The 17,782-nt window shown below is 38.9% G+C and overlaps 2 protein-coding genes and 1 long non-coding RNA gene across 3 annotated transcripts; 2 read left to right on the forward strand and 1 right to left on the reverse strand.

Moving 5' to 3' along the window:
• Positions 1 to 1,918: 1,918 nt before the first annotated feature.
• LOC144662343 (lysosome-associated membrane glycoprotein 1-like) lies at positions 1,919 to 9,571 on the forward strand. The gene is made up of 5 exons (XM_078523132.1): positions 1,919 to 2,117; positions 4,746 to 5,362; positions 5,856 to 6,075; positions 7,173 to 7,361; positions 8,121 to 9,571. The coding sequence occupies exons 1-5, from the start codon at positions 2,072 to 2,074 to the stop codon at positions 8,312 to 8,314; spliced, it is 1,266 nt and encodes a 421-aa protein (XP_078379258.1). The 5' UTR covers positions 1,919 to 2,071; the 3' UTR covers positions 8,315 to 9,571.
• LOC144662356 (uncharacterized) lies at positions 9,477 to 11,883 on the reverse strand. The gene is made up of 3 exons (XR_013572430.1): positions 10,432 to 11,883; positions 10,064 to 10,159; positions 9,477 to 9,620 (listed from the first exon to the last, which is right to left on the reverse strand). It is a non-coding gene; the product is annotated as an uncharacterized LOC144662356 (long non-coding RNA).
• Positions 11,884 to 11,929: 46 nt separating this feature from the next.
• LOC144662345 (protein BTG1-like) lies at positions 11,930 to 13,089 on the forward strand. The gene has a single exon (XM_078523135.1). The coding sequence runs from the start codon at positions 12,151 to 12,153 to the stop codon at positions 12,703 to 12,705; it is 555 nt and encodes a 184-aa protein (XP_078379261.1). The 5' UTR covers positions 11,930 to 12,150; the 3' UTR covers positions 12,706 to 13,089.
• The last annotated feature ends 4,693 nt before the right edge of the window (positions 13,090 to 17,782 follow it).

Consider the following 17,782-nt stretch of genomic DNA (forward strand, 5'->3'; position numbering starts at 1 on the left):
GCAAGTAGTATCGGTAGGTGTGATAAAATTGCCTGTACGGTGATTGGTAGTGATGACGCAAGTAACGATGATTGGATGATGATGACAACCCAAAGCGTGAGCACGTGCACAGATGACAACAAGTAAACAAACGATGCTTGTAAAGGTTGATTGCAGTTGGGCAGAATTTTGAAAAAGATAATTTGAGGTTTTATTTGAGGCCTATTCATTTCACAATGTCTAAAAGCCGAAAGCAATGCAATTGTTGAAAAGACTTCGCGATAATTAACTAGGTAACTCGCAGAGAAGTAAGAAAATCCACATTTTTTTTTACATCTGAGTGGCCGAAGAAGAAATATGTCTAGGAACACGTACGAACATATCAAGCCATATCTTCAAATTTGTCTGCGATTTACGATAAGCAAGCCTTAGTCCAAAACCGCGATTTACCAAGCGCAAACTACTTGAACGGAGAAAAGCCTTGATCAGTCTATCTCCGGACGAGATTTACAAGAAATTTAAAAAAGATCTCGAGATAATTGTTTAAGACTCGCGGCAAGCGAAACCGGAAACAAGAAGCGAGCGACTTTTAGAAAGTCAAGCGTTTTCATTGTCAAAGGTGAGAAATTATTTCGGTATCCTTTCCTTTTAAAAAGTTGATCGTTGTCATGAAGCGTGATTTACGATAAGAAAGCCTTTGTCCAACTGACCGTGATTTACCAGGCACAAACTACTTGAATGGAGAAAACTTCAAAAGTCTTGATCGGTCCACTTCCGGACGAAATTTTAATTTTACAAGATGATATGCGGCATCAAGAAAAGAAATTCAAAAGAGATCTCGAGATGCATTGTGATTATTTAAAACTCGCGGCAGGCGTTTGCTTTGACAGAGGTAAGAAATTCTTTCGACATCCTTTTCTTTCTAAAGATTGATCATTCTCATGTCATTCTTCATGCTCGGGCTCTCAGCCCATATATTTATAAAACAATTGGGCCGGCTCAAATGGTAATTTTAAAACGTTGTGCTGTTTCTAAAGTTTATCCTCGCTGAGATCAAGACTTTACCACAGTGAAGTGAGTTCGATTCGAGCCCGCAAAGCGGCCCATTCAAAGCGACGAAGTCGCGAAAACGAGCCACGCAAGTCGCGATAGGTCGACCGTCCCGGCGTGTTAAATTAATAAAGACGACGGACTTTTTCTAAAGTCTAGCTTGAGTCTAGCTGAGATCCCCCACCACAGCAAAACATGACAAAATGATGTCAAGATGCTGTTGCGTTCTTGTAATTAAATGATTTACCGTATCATAATTAATAATCATCCAAAATAGAAAATTAATTTCCAATCAAATGTCTGAATTGTATAAAAGGATGAACAGCAAAGAAAAACCGATAAACATCGTCGAAACTTCGGGGGCAACCTAGTGTCAGCTATTTCTAGTATACTGAGTAATTTCGTGAAATCCGTGACGACTAGAAGTTCCGTGACGGTTTTAGCAGTGACTCTCCCTTTTAAACTATTATAGATACTTATAGACTGAGTCAATTGTGATCCGTGACGACTAGAAGTTCCGTGACGGTTTTAGCAGTGACTCTCCCTTTTAAGACTGTTATAGATACTTATAGACTGAGTCAATTTCGTGAAATCCGTGACGACTAGAAGTTCCGTGACGGTTTTAGCAGTGACTCTCCCTTTAATATAGACTGAGTCAATTTCAGCGCTTCACGTGCGAACATTGCCAACGCAGATGCAAGCCAACAAGCGAAGCGTGGGTTACTTTTAATTGCCAATTTTAACTGCTACTTTGGAAAAGACTTCAACTGCGTCTGTGCGTATCTTTACAAGTTATGCGTTATCGTTTTACGTGTGAGCGTCGCTTGCCCGTTTGCATTGGTTTGGGTCGTTTGCGCTACCGTTTGTACCCTGGGTGTACACGTCACGGCGCCCGCACCCGGGTGCAGACTGGGCTCTGATCACGTGAAGTAAACGTAATCAGGTACTTCCGCAAAGGTAATGGTGCAAGCCTGGTGCTGAAGGGTTACTGCAAACGGAGCGATTTGTGAGTCGAAGATCCATAACTTTTTCTTTGGCGATCATGGCTTATCTCAACCGTGCGTTGGCTGTGTTTGTTGTATGTTCAGGTGAGGCCATATTCTTTTCGTTAAATACATTTTTACGGGTTTACGTGCGGCAGCGGGAAGTATTGAACCATGCATGCGAGCTTGCATGAGCAATCAAAAAGCTGTGTACGTGTGTAACGGATCGGAACAAGAATTTACATTTTGTGGCCATGAACATAGTCGATTTTCTTCCATTTCAGTTTAAAAACAAATTATTGATCATTAATTTTTATTTTCTTTCCTATGGTTTCGTTCGCTTGGCATGTCATTGAGTGTCGAAATAGAAAGGATAAAATTACCCAGTTTACGATAACGTTTGTTTAAATAGTTGCTGTTGATTACCACTGTATTTCATGTCGGTCCCGGCCACCACCACTCGCCACCCACTGGGCCCGCACCAGAGCCGAGGTGACCGCGGTGGCGAGGGGGGGGGGGGTGGCGAGGTGACCGGCATTCTTTCATTTTAATGTAAATTAAACTATAGTTATTGAACCGTCGAATAGATTTTTGGATAACACTTAATTTCAACTTATGTGAGGGTAATATTATGTGCGATTCAGGGCCAGGCGGTTTGCTAGTTTCGTGAATTTATCTTGCCAAGACGATCAATTAAACTTATTAGTGTTGTCAGTCTTCAATCAAGTAGAAAACTTTAAATGTGCGAGCGTAAAAGCAGGTCGAATAAGTATAATGTTTAGGTGGATTACTGTAAAATTCTGGCCACCATATAGGCCCTCTAATATAGGCCCTCTAATATAGGCCAACCTGCCGCTAAAGCTGTGGCTATAAGCCCCCCCCTCCCCTAGCCTTCCCTTATGTTTGGGAATAAATGCATGAAAACGAGTTGGCAAGGGAAGCAATCCGGCAAGGAGAAATCTGAGGCAGAAGCCTGTAGAATCTTTGTAAATTTTTCATTTCCACCTTGTTTTAGTGAAGTAAAAAACCTGATTAACTGAAAAATGAGAAAGTGAAAAAAATGTCAAGGAATAACGTGAACCATCTAGCAAGAGTTGTGTGCATGTATTGTGGATGTTCTTTTTGCATTTTTTTAACTTTGCTTATTTTTATTGCTGTTTTATTTTTGAATAAAATACTTTTTTGTCCATTTCTTATTTTTAAGTAGAATGATTGTGGTTTTAATCGAAAAACAGTTTTATTTGGTCTCAGTTTACTTTTGGTTTTATTTAGTTTCAGTTTTGTTTCAGTTTAGTTTCAGTAAAAACTAAACTGCACCATGGCCTATGAGGGCCATAGCCCACAATGCAATACACCCAAACAATCCTTTTCAATATGGCGGACTGTTTCTGTCACATCAGTGCAGCTGTCAGTATGTCTGTTGCATGAATGTTTGATGACTCTTACCTTAACGATTGACTAGTGTACTTGTGGTCAAATATTATTATACGCAGTGGTTATTGCTGTGGGAGTCCACAATTTTCGTAAAATTTCTGTGTAATTACTTAATTTGTGTTACATGGGGTCATCTGCACAGTTTTGGTGCAAACAATAATAATTTTATGCTCATGTATACATCTTTGATGGGATCTCGTTATTTCTAGCCATGGTTCCCTTTTAAATGCATTTTATATGCTTAATCCGCATTTTATACCTCAGTCCGTCCGTGTTTTATACCCAGTCCATAGTCCGCAGTTTGGCTTTATACTGACCGTTAATTTAATTTATTTGTGAATTTTCTTGCCAAGACAATCAATTATATAGTGATTGTTACCAGTCTATGATCAACTAGAAAAGTTTAAATGTGCAAGCGTAAAAGCAGGTCGAATTGGTATAACTAATGTTAAGGTGGAATTCTGCAAAATCCTGACCATGATATACCATATTTACTCGAATAAGCGAGTTAAGTACCATATTTACTCGAATAATATCACAAAGTGATTGTTTTGCTGCTCGCCCATTAGATTTCTATCCAACATTCTTACAATACGTACTTCTCAAATGTGGTGAAGCCCGCAGACTTTGCCAGGAGAGCTAGCGCCACTTCTCTCTTCAGCAAGAGAGAAATATTGACAATCAAAAGACGCTATTTTCAATTGCTCTAAAAGATTAGATTCTTTGTGGCGTCCAAATTTTAAATAAGCGCTGCACTTGAAGCGCAAAAAATTTAATAAGTGTCGCCACGCTTATTGAAGTAAATACGGTAGGCACCCTAACATAGACCAACCTACCACTAAAGCTGTGGCTGTAAGCCCCTCCCTCTCCCTCCCCCTAGCCTGCGAGCAAGCTTTCGTTTGGGAAACATGCACAAGTGGCAAAGCTGCCAGAATGAGTCAGTGAAGCAAGCTGGCAATGAGAAGTCTGGGGTAAAAGCCTGTAGAAAGTGAGACTGCTTTGATCTCTGTAAATTTTTCATTTCCACGTTGCCACCGAAAATTTAGAAAGGATACAAAAAAACTTTCAATCTGTTAATTTCTGAATAGGCGCAATAAAATCCCCACTAAGTCTGTAATTTACCTTGGGTTTTCATAATGTCAACAAAATTGAGTACCAGTACCCCAGCCCCCCCCCCCCCTCGCTACGGCTTTGAAGAAAATCATCCATAAGTAAGTTTTGTCAAGCATTCTGACCTGGCATAATTTTGGTCTCTTCTTCCTTCTTAACAAAGTTTTTATTTTATTTTGTGGATTGTAGTTCTTGCTGAGTTGGTGAATGTTGCAGCAGCTGCTAGTGGTACATCGACCATACATGTAGTTCCAAGCCCCACAGTATCAAAGAATGGAAGCACCACTTCAAATGCAACAACATTTCACAATGCAACAACCGTACCTTCTCACAACATGACTGTCACACCTCAAAACATGACTGTCATGCCTTCTCACAACATTACTGTTATGCCGCATAACAGCACTGTTAAGCCTTCTCACAACAAGACTGTTATGCCTCACAACATGACTGTCACACCTCACAACATGACTGTCATGCCGCATAACAGCACTGTCGCGCCGTCTCACAACAAGACTGTTATGCCTCACAACATGACTGTCACACCTTCTCACAACATGACTGTCATGCCACATAACATGACTGTCACACCTTCTCACAACATGACTGTCATGCCGCATAACAGCACTGTCGCGCCACCTCATAATATGACAATCACGCCGTCATCAGCACACACTGTGATGCCAACATCTTCAGTACATCCAACACCAGCACCAGAACGAGGCAACTTCTCTGTAAAAGAGAATGGCAGCATCTGTCTATTTGCTTACATGGCGGCCAAGTTTGATATCACAATTGCTTCAAAGGTATGTAGATTTGTTGTCGTAAGCTGTAACCTCTGTACTTTCATTGTACTAAAGTTTCAGAGGTTTGCTGTAAAAGACAACTGTGCTACACCTATTTAAAGCCAAAATCACACAGAGTTTTCCAGTTGCAATATCTTGAATCAAACTTTACCTGCTAGTAGCATAGACGAGTACATATAGAATTTTTTGCTGCATTTTAAAATTTAAATTATCATCCCTGTGGAAAAATTCATTGTATAACTTCTCAGGGAAAGAATCAATTATTTATGTCAACATGTTTATTTGCATTTCAACAGAACACAAAGTTACAGATATCAGTATCTAACTGCTAGTGATTCACAGCTACATTTACGTTGACAGTGCAGCAACTGATAAATGTAGTGAATTAAAGTTAATCTGACTACTTTTGTGCTTGAACAAGTGCTTGTGTATTGTAAACCACATTTTGCTGGTCATAAGTAAAGAATATAATCATGCTCCCTTTAATTTGCAGAAGTTAAGCCTTGAGCTTCCAACTGATGCTACTCAGAGAGGAGAATGTCAAAATTCTGGCGAGGAACCTTATATTACCTTGGACTGGCGGACAAAGGAAGGTTACAGTTGCAATTTCACCATGCATTTTGTCATAGTAGGTGAAAGTTTGGGAGCGTCTACTCAGCGCTGGGCAGCCGCCAATTTGACATTCTCTTTGAAAATGAAAAGTGGAGTTTCTGGTATGTGAATGTATTCTGTTTGTTTATTTCAAGGAGGCTCAGGGCTCAAGGGGTTTGTTGCTGCAAGGGGGCACTGATGCATGTCAGCTAGTGGTATCATGCAGCTCCTTAGCCGTGGCCAAACAGTAACGAAAGTGGAGGCAAGTCCCAGGGGGGGTACTCCGACTTTTGAACGACGGGAATGATCGAATGAAGGCAAAACTCAGGACCCCAAAAAATCCCCAAGTGTTCCGACATTACCCAAAAAAATCCCTGGACCAAAAATAATCCCTTAAAAAATCCCTTGTCAAATTAAATTACCCCTAAATTGCCAGTAAGGGGCAATAACGCTCGCATTTGATTATTCATAAATACGCCAAGGCCGTGCCAAAGCACTTAAGTTTGTTTTTAACACCCTAAAAGTCCCCTATTTGAATCAAGTCACCCAAAAAATACTTGCCAAATCTTCTTACTCAAAAAAATCCCAGAATCGAAAATTTCCAACCCAAAAAAATCCTTCGATCATCCCCGTCATTTGCAAGCCGGAGTACCCCCCTGGGAGGCAAGTAGTCATAAGTACAGACTTGCGTTAGCTGGCCAAATGGACTCGCAAGTTTACTCACAAGTGCACGCAAGTTGTCAAAAAAGCCATTTCTTTGCTACTCACTGCTACAACTGTTACAGCAAGGAGCCCACAAGTGTGACGTTTAACTTTTAAATAAATTTGTGTGCTATTGTACAGTCATTATCTAATGGAAGACTTCCAGTTGCCTTCTGATTGGCTTAAATCTACAGGAAAGAATGTGAATTCTTTTAGGGGTGTCAAATGGTACATGCGAGACTTTGCAAGACGGCGAGATTGATATCTTTTCTGCGAGCCTGAGACCTTTATAGCCTTGCAAAAGAAATTGAGACTCCAAGAAGGCGTCAAAGAAAAATTTGAGATGACAAGACCTCTGAAATTTGGCTAAAAGTTTGCCAGACACGCATTTTTTGAAGGACCGTTCACCACCCCTTCTTTTTCGGCTTGTTGTTTAGTACATAATAATATTATTTATTGTTATCTTATTTGGTTCTAGCTGAATTTAAAGCGGCTTACGGTATTTTAATTTTTGCAGAACCTATCTACACATTCCATTCTAAAAGGGGCGCACTGGATCAGTTGTCTGCTCATGTTGGTTATGCTTACGAGTGCTTGACCGCTCCTACCAACTTCAAACTTACAGCCAACAATTCCAATGTTGATGTGACATTGAGTAAAATTGATTTTCAGCCTTTTAATGTAAAGAATGGACATCTTGGCAATGGTAAGAACAAAATAATATTTTTAACCAGACAGCATTTTTTATATACCGGGAGTTTGAATTTTGCATGTGAATCTGATTGGCCTAAGATCAATGTTTTGTCTGAGAATCAAATATATAATGTACATACTGGAATACAGTGTTTTGTTGTTTTGTATGCAATGGTATGAAAATAAAGAAGATTTGCAGTGAAACCACTTCTGACAGCAACAAGTCCTATGCAGACACACAATCATGCTCGTCACCACATGCAAACAAAACATTTATAACTTCCCATATGCAGACACCTCTCAGGAATGACACAGTGGTGAGAGCACTTGCCTCCCACAAATCTGGCAAGGATTTGACTCCTCGACCTGGAATCATATGTGGGTTGAGTTTGTTTTTGGTTGTTGAGGGGTTTTTTTTTTGGGGGGGGGGGGGGTTCTTTGGTTTTCCCTCCTGTTACAAAAACTGGCACTTCTAAAATTATTTCAATTCAATCTAAAAGCAGTTCACAAAGAGCCATTGTAAGGATATGCTACCGTAAATCCTTTTTTTTTTATATTATTTTATTTTAGCTCTCTTTAGAGAATATTTAGTTCCAGGGCCAGGGTATTGCTCACAGGTTAGACTGCATGTTAAATCGTGCAGCACTTCATGGTGGTGGTCCCTAAGGGGAGCTTGTTTCTTACGAGAGTGGTTGCAAGTAGAACGTCAGCAGTTTTACGGTTGCACTGTGCTTGTTGTCTTAAGAGTCTTTTTCTGTCTTATGTTCCACAGTGGAGGAGTGTACCCCTCCAACTTCACCAACTACTGCACGCCCACAAACAACTCCAACAAAGAAGTCTGAAAGCCATGTCGTGGCTATCGCTGTTGGTTGCTCTCTGGCTGGGCTCGTTATTATTGTTGCCATTGGTTACATGATTGGGCGACGCCGCAGTCGTAACCAACAAGCTGGATATCGAAAGTTGTAAACATGCAGCTCACTGACAGATGGAGGAAAATAAAAATCTATAATTCTGTCCTTGAGGGAAAATAACAAAATAATAAACTTGCAGCAGAGTTAGTATATTTTTAGAAAAAAAATAATGATTAGACTTATTTTTGCGTAAGTATTTCAGTTTTCATTGGTCAGAATATATAAGTGTTGATTTATTTTTATTTTTAAGACAGTGTTTTAGGTAATCAACATTCCTAGTTGTGTATTATCTCTTTCTCGAGTGCAAGGGCTGCAAAACAACTGAAGGCCAGTTTCAATCAATGCCGGGTGGCTGCAAAGTATGCAAGCTTGAATATATAATTGTCACTTGGCACCAAATTTACTTGTAACTCAACTTCTCATTTCATTCAGATTCCTAGCTTGTAATAACTTTGTTTTTGATTGGAAGAACTGGCTGCATAAAATAAAGAGGCACTACTGAATAAGCGCTTAGCCAGGGTTATCAAAACCATAGGTACTCCACTGCCTTGCACTGGGGGAGGGGTGCGGTTGGGATATGCAGGCGTGGTCCCACCCATCTCCCCCATGTCAGCATCCACTTGAGTCTGCTTGCATTCTTTTGTTGTTTCTCTTTATTTTTTGTAGTCAGAAACAGTCGTGTCTGCTTTTCGTGTTTCAGGAGCTTTCAACTTTTGCCATTTCTTAAACAGACTTAAGGAAAACAGTGATTATTAATAAAGCCTCCATTTGACACCAGTTTCCTTGCATCTCTAAAGCAAATTCGAGACTTGGTATTTTCGATTGAAGTTCTGATACAATTGCTATTGTGGGCTTGATTTTATTGACCTTCATTGTGCTTCATAAGTTTCTTGTCAATGTGCCATTTTTCATTTGACATGCTCTGAGATTAGGGCTAAATGGAAAGGGGATATATCAATCAAAATAAATTAAATAGATATAGTTTTTTAAGATGTAATTTAAGTAGTCATTAATAACGGTCACCTTGAAAAGGTGAAAAACATTAAAGGTAGTTTATAGCTTAGCATGTTTGATAAACTTATGTTTTCATATTAATGATAAAATAAATGGTTAAATAACGTATAAGATAGACTAAGATTAAATATTAATATATGATAAGAAGTAGTTTACTCGTTACTGTGTTCCTAAAGATATTGTAGGGTGTCCCGTTTGTAATGAGCCATTTTATGGTAGTTAGCTGTAATCTTTATACAACTTGTATTCTTTGTATGTCTGTGAGAAGGTTGTTTTATTAAACGTTCAGTTTAGTATATTCGTTGCCGATCTTTGTGTTTGATGAAACAGCTACCTGCCCAGATTCCCTAAAATAAGAACAAACAAATGTATCATGGATTGGTCAACATTACCAGATGCTTTAAAAAGATCTTTGCACTGTGACATTCAGTTTAAAAAGAAAATTAAGAACTTTTTAATAGCAAAATACTTTTAACTTTTTATTGAACAAATTTTGAGAACATTATTCTTAATTTTTAGAACATTATTCTTGTAATTTTATATTTTTACCTTTTTAACTTGACTTTTTAACCTTCTAATTAGTTTTATTTGAGGACCTCCCTGAAAACCACGTCACGGGGAGCCTCCTCTTGAAAAATTATTTTTTGTTTTGTTTTCGAGCTCCTAACGTTCGCACCAAACAGTGCCTGGGCTGCTTTTGTGTGGGGGTCAACTGTCTGTTGGTGTTACAATTTTTTTATCTCTTCTTAAAACCTTTTAAAATTTTACTCAAATTTACTTTTACTCTTACCTTAAACTTGGTATAGCGTGCATGTGCTTCCCATGGGCTACCATCTGTGATCTGAGTATTTTTTGGAAAACCATGTGTGTCACAGCTGAACAGCAGCTATAAAATTCGAGACAAATAAACAGAAATGCAAGACGCACAAATGGTGCTATTTTTTGTGGATAGTTGTTGATTAAAATTTAAAGTGTTTTTCCGGTGTACAAAATTACTTTCAAATTGAAAGAAAACTGAAAATAGTTTTCTTGACACCAAATAAGTGACAATGAAAAAAAATAAACATCGTTGCGGCTGAGAAATTAATAGGGCCGAGGGGAGGGGGACGGATTATATTACGAACAACAACAAAAAATCTGATTGTTTTAGCTTTATACCTATATCCTATATGAATACTGCAGAATGCACTTTTATGCCGATTGAACATGGCATGGGGCTGAGTTTTAACGGTACAAACGATAAATCCTGTTTACAGTCTAGATTTTTCTCCTAAAATGAACTCGCAAAGAAGAGGCCATCAAAATTTAAAACAGAAGCAATTTGTAGGGCTAAGAAAGAGAGCGGAGAGAGGAACCTATTAATTAAACAAACTTCCCCAAGACCAAATAAGGGGTGCCAGTTTTGGAATGTTTTCTCGCATAGACGTGGGTGTAACGTTTCGTCTGCAGTTAATTCGACAATCACGTCCGGTGTCAGAGTTCAAATCGCGTAACGTAAATATTAATACAGTTAATACTGTAAATCCGTCTATACATTTTGCAACACGCAATACAGACTCTATACAGTAGATAAAAACAATACAATAACTTTGTAAACACACGCAAAAAAGTTCATGGATAGAAAAATACCGCTACACAAGGTTTGGCAAAACATATAAAAGCATTCGAAACCATGAAAACGAATGAAGGTTTTTTTCCTCGCTGTCGTTTCTCGATCGTGCTAGGTAAAAGGACAGATATTGTGTAATTTTTGAAGCAGTTCAGTTCGTGCCCCACATGCACAATATACCAGTATTATTAAACGCCCAATAGCCAATCGAATGTCATCAAAACTTCAGGTGGTCTTCCTCAATAAATCGCCCAAAGGGAAGTGAAAACGTGACCGAGAAAAATAAGAATTTTCTTTTTAAATACAAAAATAAATTCGTCTTCCGTTTGTTCCGAGTGCTTTCGAACGCTAAACTTTCCAAATATCTTAAGAGCGACTTGTGACAGCTGGTCTTCAGGTCAAATGTAAACAAGACTAGTGACGGAAGCCGGAAATGCGAAAATAGATAATTTCCATGCCACACGTTTGTCGAAACACTTCATCAAAATTTAGTTGCAAAATCCAAAAGTTGTACTTCTTTCTTTTGTTTGCGTGTAAAAAATTGTTTGAGAAGCATTTTGAAAACAATATAGGTGTGGATTAATACTAGAGAACCCACTTGACGTAACGCGCCAGAGTGCGTGTGCAAAACATCAGCTGATACTTGTCACGTTTATTGGGGTCGGTTTCACTCTCGAGAATTCTGCCAATTTCACAACCATTTTACATGTAATAAATGTTCACTAATTGCCCAAAATTCTCTAAAATACGGCGAAGAAAGTTTAAAACCATGTATAAAATGCTTATAAACGTTTCCTTAAAGCTTCCAAATGTTGTTTTCGTGGCGGAAAGCGCCATCGCGCCTAATATTTTTTCGTCAATAACAATAGCTATTACGTAGTCGAAAACACGTGTGCTTTCAACAGTCTTGCGTCAGATACCCACCCTTGGTTACCACAGCAACCGAAGAGCACCCATTGTTCGATCTGGCTTGTGATTGGTGCGGTCTGACGCAGTTGCTATTTTTGTCTTGTAAATTTTCCCTGCTGGAGTGTTATCGACACGAATTTGTTCGCCCAGCTTTCAATAAATAGCACGATCAGTAAAAGGACGAAGTATTGAGAAATTCAGAACTTCCCAACGAGCGAAAGTGGTACTGTCCCGTTTCAAGCCGATATTGAAATTTGACTGTATCGCCTGGTTGAATACAAGCGAGAACGGAACAGAATTTTAGAGCGAAGCTACAAATACGAAAACGTTGCCAAGAAATAGAACGAAACACAACAACAATGAAGGACGAAGTTCGTTCCGCCATCAAGTTCCTCTCTGAGGTTCTTTCAAGGAATTCTAAAGTCAACCAAGAACAGGTTCAGAAATTCAACGACACATTAGAACAATTAATCATGTCAAGATTCGAGAACCACTGGCATCCGAACAAGCCATTAAAGGGAAACGCGTTCAGATGTATTAACATCGAGACAACAGGAATCGACCCTGTGTTGCTGAAAGCGACGAAGGCAAGCGGTGTTTCGCCTTCAGTTTTGTTAGAAATATTCCCTGGTGGACTTGCTTTATGGATTGACCCCGGAGAGGTGTCTTGCAGAATAGGAAAAGGCTCTATCTGCCCGCTATATTGTAAAACTCCTCAACAACAACAGCAGCAAAGTAACAATTATTCTCAACGGCAACTTCAACCCCTCTACTTCAACTCTAGCTATCGCCAATGCTCGCAGTCCAATTTCCAGCAGACACTATTTCCACGAAACCAAAGCAACAAGGAAAACTTCGAAAGGTACCATTGGGTTAGCAAAGACTATTCCAAAAGACCAACTGAAGTATTTTAATTTTCTTATACAATTTTCATCGAACGCTTTTGAATAAATGACCGAAGGACTTGCTTATATGTCTTTACTTTACCATGCACACGAACGTTTAAAGTTTAATATAAAATGTTTAATGTTCCTTGTACATAGACATACAATTTCTATGTACAGAATTAATGTTATTAAACCTTGTAAATGGAAGAATTTTTACTTATATTAATTTTTTGCGAAATAGCTGGGAATGGCTTAATTTAATTTGTAAATTTGTACATGTACAATTGTGAAATAGTATTTGGAGGCTTCCCAAGGAGCGATATTATGTAAAGATTATCATAATGTTTCATATTTTGTACAAATACAAGCTTAATATTTTATGGTTAAATAAAAACGTTGCAATGAATGTTATATACTTTGAAATGTTTTTATTATGAATATAACTTTGGATGCAATATCAACACTTGATAACATCATACGATTTGTCTGTCATCAATTCCAAACCTCTCATGTAATTTCCTGTCATATTTGTGGCAGGATATAATCACTTCTATGGCCCATTCTTGCCCAATTTGAAAGCATTAATTTTTGTTTTGCTGCCATCTTTTTATAAATAATTTTTTACAGCTTTTATGTGACTGCTATGTGGGCAAAAAAAGCAAAGAAGGAAAAATGCCCAAATAATATATTTAGACCACATCATTGAGTTGACTGCACGGGTGTTTCAGGCTGAAAATAAGCAAGCAGTTTCTTAAAAAAAAAAACAAGGGCATCAAAAACAATTTTTTTAGCAATGTGTGTTAATTTTCCAATTCCAACAATTCTCTTTACTGAAATGCACAATAAATTTCAATCGATCTTCACATTTTCTGCACCAAAAAAAATTAAATTCCAACAAATAAAAATATTCCAACATTTATGCCTAAAAGTATTCTTCAGCATTTATTTTGAAAAATTGATTTGCGATGACATCATACTATGAGTCATTTAAAGGTAACAACCCAAAATATATTTTTTGGTAAGTCACTTGGACTAACAATAACAGTGGTTTTTGTGGGAAACCTAATTGCAAATTGCAAATTTTGTGGTATGGCTCATTATAGGAGTTTGGTTTGTTTTTTCATCAGTATTCCATGCAAATTATAAATATTTAAATAAATCAGATGATATAATATTTTCGAGATTTCCCCTAATTTTCTTAACTTAAATATTGCAGCTTGGGGCCTGTTTGGACGGTCACCCTCAATGACCGAGCCACCCTGGACAAGAAAACCTTTATAATATACCATAAAATTTGGTTAGGAAGGGGGGGACTTATACAACTTCATAAGGGGTTTTGTGTGGCCTTAGAAGCAGAGGGGCTTATATCTGGTAGGGCTTATACGAGGAATTAAAACAAGTGGCTCTGAAAGGGACACATGAGTGTTGATTGGCTAGATACTTTAACAAAGGAAATGTGAATTTGGCAAATCAAATGAACCGTTTTAAATTCCCTTTAGTATGTAAGCCGGCAAAGGGGTTATAATCAGATTTATTTCTTTGTTAAATTGGGCCTATATCATCGTGGGCTTATAAGCGGGGGCTTGTAACCTTAATTTTCCAGGATTTACAAACTGCAGAGAACTGTTTACAGTGACAAATCAAAATGACAAGAGTTGCTTGGGGACAAGAATGGGGGGCAGCAGGGACAGATCTTGAAAATTCAGAAAGCGGTGCTGCAAACATTTTGGCGAGGCAGCAACCTTGCCCCATACCCACGACAACCTCTCGAATGACTGTTGAATTAATTTTTTTAAAAAACAAATCTAAGGGAAAAGGGGGGCAGCGGCCTCTCCCCCTCCCCCCTCCCCGGACTAAATCTGCCCATGGGCAGGGTAACCCAGGGTGAAGTAACACTTTAAAGGTAGGGCGACTCAGGAGAAACTAGAAAGTCAACTTTTTATGTTATTACAGTTTGGATATGTTTGACCAGCCTTCTTGGATTGGCACAGTCAGCAGGATGGCGGGAGAGGGTGACCCTCCTACAAGGTACAACATTGCCCCATATATTCCAAATTTTTCAAATTTCAGGTTTTCTCTAGCTAAACCCCAAAGGTCTCACAGCCCAGAACTTATACCCAAGAAAAGTCCAATTTTGTCTTCATCAAAAATAATGGAAAAAAAATAGAAAAAAAGAACACAGGGATATGCATTTCATCTACCCAAAAAAGCACATACCAAAAAAATTTTTCTTCCCCCAAAAAAACCTCATAGAGAATTTCTACTCCAAATTAAGTCCCCAAGTCACTAATTACAAACCCTTCTTTGCACCTTCCCTTTACTGAATACTGGAGCATTATACATTGGGGTAGGTTCTTAATCAAGGAAAAAAGGGGCAGGAGGCTGGAGAATAAAGAGCAGAAAGCACGATACCTAGTGGCGGGGACCGGGAAAAATTGAAAAATATCCGCGACATTTCGTTATATTTTGCAACAGAAATGGGAGAAAGAGGAGGGAAACACGTCCTTATGAGATGCGGGGGGGGGGGGGGGAGTTACGGGACGCGGGAGTAAGAGGTATGGGAAAACGGAGGTCCAGACCCCCCACTCACCCCCTCCAGTCACTCACTTTCTCAACTAATCAATCAATTAATCAATCATTTTATTATCAAACTAATTACAGAAAAAAGTGTTACTCTAAATCAATTCAGATACTGCTGTAATAGAAGTCTTTTTCTAATTTATATCATTACTACAACAAAATAGATATCAGGTAAAAGTGGTCATATAATTTCCTTGTTAGACACTGATCACACACTATAAACGTATTCAAGCCATCTAGGTATTGATTTTTTCATCTCATCCTCCAACAAGACTCAATGCATAGCAGCTAGAGCCCAGAGGGTCAGCGCCATGCATATTCCTAGCACTGCTCTGCTGATGCTGTGTGATGATCCAGAGTTGCAATTGTCTCCAGAACAGCAGTCTTCTGAGTCGGAAACGCTCCAGTTAAAAGACGTCGGCGTCGGGCAGTCGGGCATATCTCCTATGGCGGTGTCACAGCTGGATTTTTTTGGGTCACTACATCTCTTGTAGTAGACAGTTTTCGTGACATCGTCATCGTCATCGGTGCACGACAGCACACCTTTAACACACTGTGATCATCCTGATGGGCATTCAGTTTTTGTCATGTTTGAGTTGCAGTCATCCCAGGAATCTTGGCTTGTACAAGTGTAGCAGCTCAGGCAATTTAGAGGTGACGAAATCGATATTTAAACCTGGATCGACGTAAAGAATAGTACAGGCTAGGGAAAAATCGGTCTTTTTGGTTAACAAATTTTTTAGTCTTATAAACCTGTGCCGGGTTATGGAACTGAGCGTGGAAAATTATCTCGATAAATAGAAAACTCGTGGCCTGAATTTCAGACCGTCGCACGCTCTCGAGATCGCGTGACCAGAGGAAGACGTACGTCCCACAGTTTAAAGCTTAAAGGCAAACTCGTCAAATGGAAACTTCGCTCCCCAAGCTCAATAAAGCTCGCTTAGTATGTTGTCTTATCATATGTGTCTTAAAAGGCACAAATCTCTAGCTTACGTCAATTAACTCTTAGTTTTAACGTTTGTGAGGCGATGGACGAAGACGAAGACGAGATTTCTCGCACAGTTCCGTGCATGGCACCATCGACACCATCGGCATTCTCGTTTAGTCTTCGTTTGGCCGACTTCGAATCAACCTGAGATCATGTCCGGCCTCCCTCCCTCCCTACTTTATACCACAAAAAAAGAACGCCAGATCACAGGTTAACCTCAAATGATAGCCGATGAGAGGAGCTTTAGGAAGCAGACTAAGTCGTGCTTCCAGGCGAAATCAGTTAAACTGGGAAAAGGGGGGTGTGAGCAGGAACGATTCCCTCGCGCGGTACGTCCTTTGATCAAGGACCTCTCATAAAGCAACAATCAAGCTCTTAATACTTGTAACCCTACATACCTCCTCGAGCAATGAAGAGAACCACAATGATCAAGAGAAAATAGAAAGAACTGACAGCCATTTTCACTGCTTTCTCTGAGCTCTTCAAGATAGGCGTGCACGAAGACAATCCGTGGAAGGTCACGCGAAATATTTCTATCACGCGATGGGACACGTCCCCATATAAGGTATGGGTGTGTGGAAAAGGGATACCAATTAAAAGTATAGGGTTGACCTATTATGGAAGCATAGTTAAAGGAGGAGTCACGGGGATTTAAAAGAGATTTTTGGTCTCGACTGTGCTGAAGTAAGTAGTAACCACAACTAGTAAATAAGTAAGGCAACTTGACCCATGAAAAACATCTTTGAACATCTTAAGTAAAACATAAACTTAATTTGCGAATAGAAATCAAGCTACGGCTATAAATATCGATTTTTTTGAAGACGCGCGTAAACAACTTGAAAAGTTAAGCCTTTACAATTATTTAAGTTGCAATCCATTTCCAACCAAGCCATCCGCTGCAAAATACGCTCGTTAACAGTTTCAGTGCTCTAATATAGCAATTGTTAATACAAAATAGACCATTATTTGTACGTTTCCTACAACAGAAATGTAAATTTTGGCTGTTCAAAAATCTGTTAAAATCCGTGACATAGGCGCTTTAAATGATAAAAAAAATAATAACATAAAAATTGATGGTTCTGTGCGGTAAACATGTAAGGCCGTCTCCTTCCATTTTTATTTTCTCTGTTTGCCGACTGCCGAAAGCGTTTCCTAATTCTGGGTTGGTCGGTCGGAATAAAAAAACGCAAGCATCATTGCCGTAACGAAAACTTGATATGTACAGACCGCAAAGGAAGTAATGAACTCGTTTTACCTAATGACAAAACACTCAGGTTACGAAATCAACATGGCAGCTATGGAGGAAGAAAAGATCGATGTCGTGGTTTTCTTTTAACCTTTTTTATTTGAAAACGCAAAAATATTGGGTCAGTCGGACGACGGTATTAAAACGGAGAAAACCAGGAGAAAGGGAACGTTCTTATAATTCTCGTGACTTTTGTTTTGTGAGAAAAATCTGTGAAATTTCGATTTCGCCGCGGATGTTGTTTGTACTACAACACTTTAAGATCAATTTCAGAACGTTTCCTTTTATTC

This window comes from Oculina patagonica, chromosome 8 (genome assembly GCF_052425735.1).
Source record: "Oculina patagonica isolate OP01 chromosome 8, crgOcupat, whole genome shotgun sequence".
In the NCBI taxonomy this organism is placed as follows: Eukaryota; Metazoa; Cnidaria; class Anthozoa; order Scleractinia; family Oculinidae; genus Oculina; species Oculina patagonica.

Coding starts and splice junctions, on each gene's coding strand:
- LOC144662343 (XM_078523132.1), top strand. CDS start 2,072: ATGGCTTATCTCAACCGTGCGTTGGCTGTGTTTGTTGTATGTTCAG. Junction 5,363..5,855: donor ATATCACAATTGCTTCAAAG/GTATGTAGATTT, acceptor TTTAATTTGCAG/AAGTTAAGCCTTGAGCTTCC. Junction 6,076..7,172: donor AATGAAAAGTGGAGTTTCTG/GTATGTGAATGT, acceptor TAATTTTTGCAG/AACCTATCTACACATTCCAT.
- LOC144662345 (XM_078523135.1), top strand. CDS start 12,151: ATGAAGGACGAAGTTCGTTCCGCCATCAAGTTCCTCTCTGAGGTTCTT.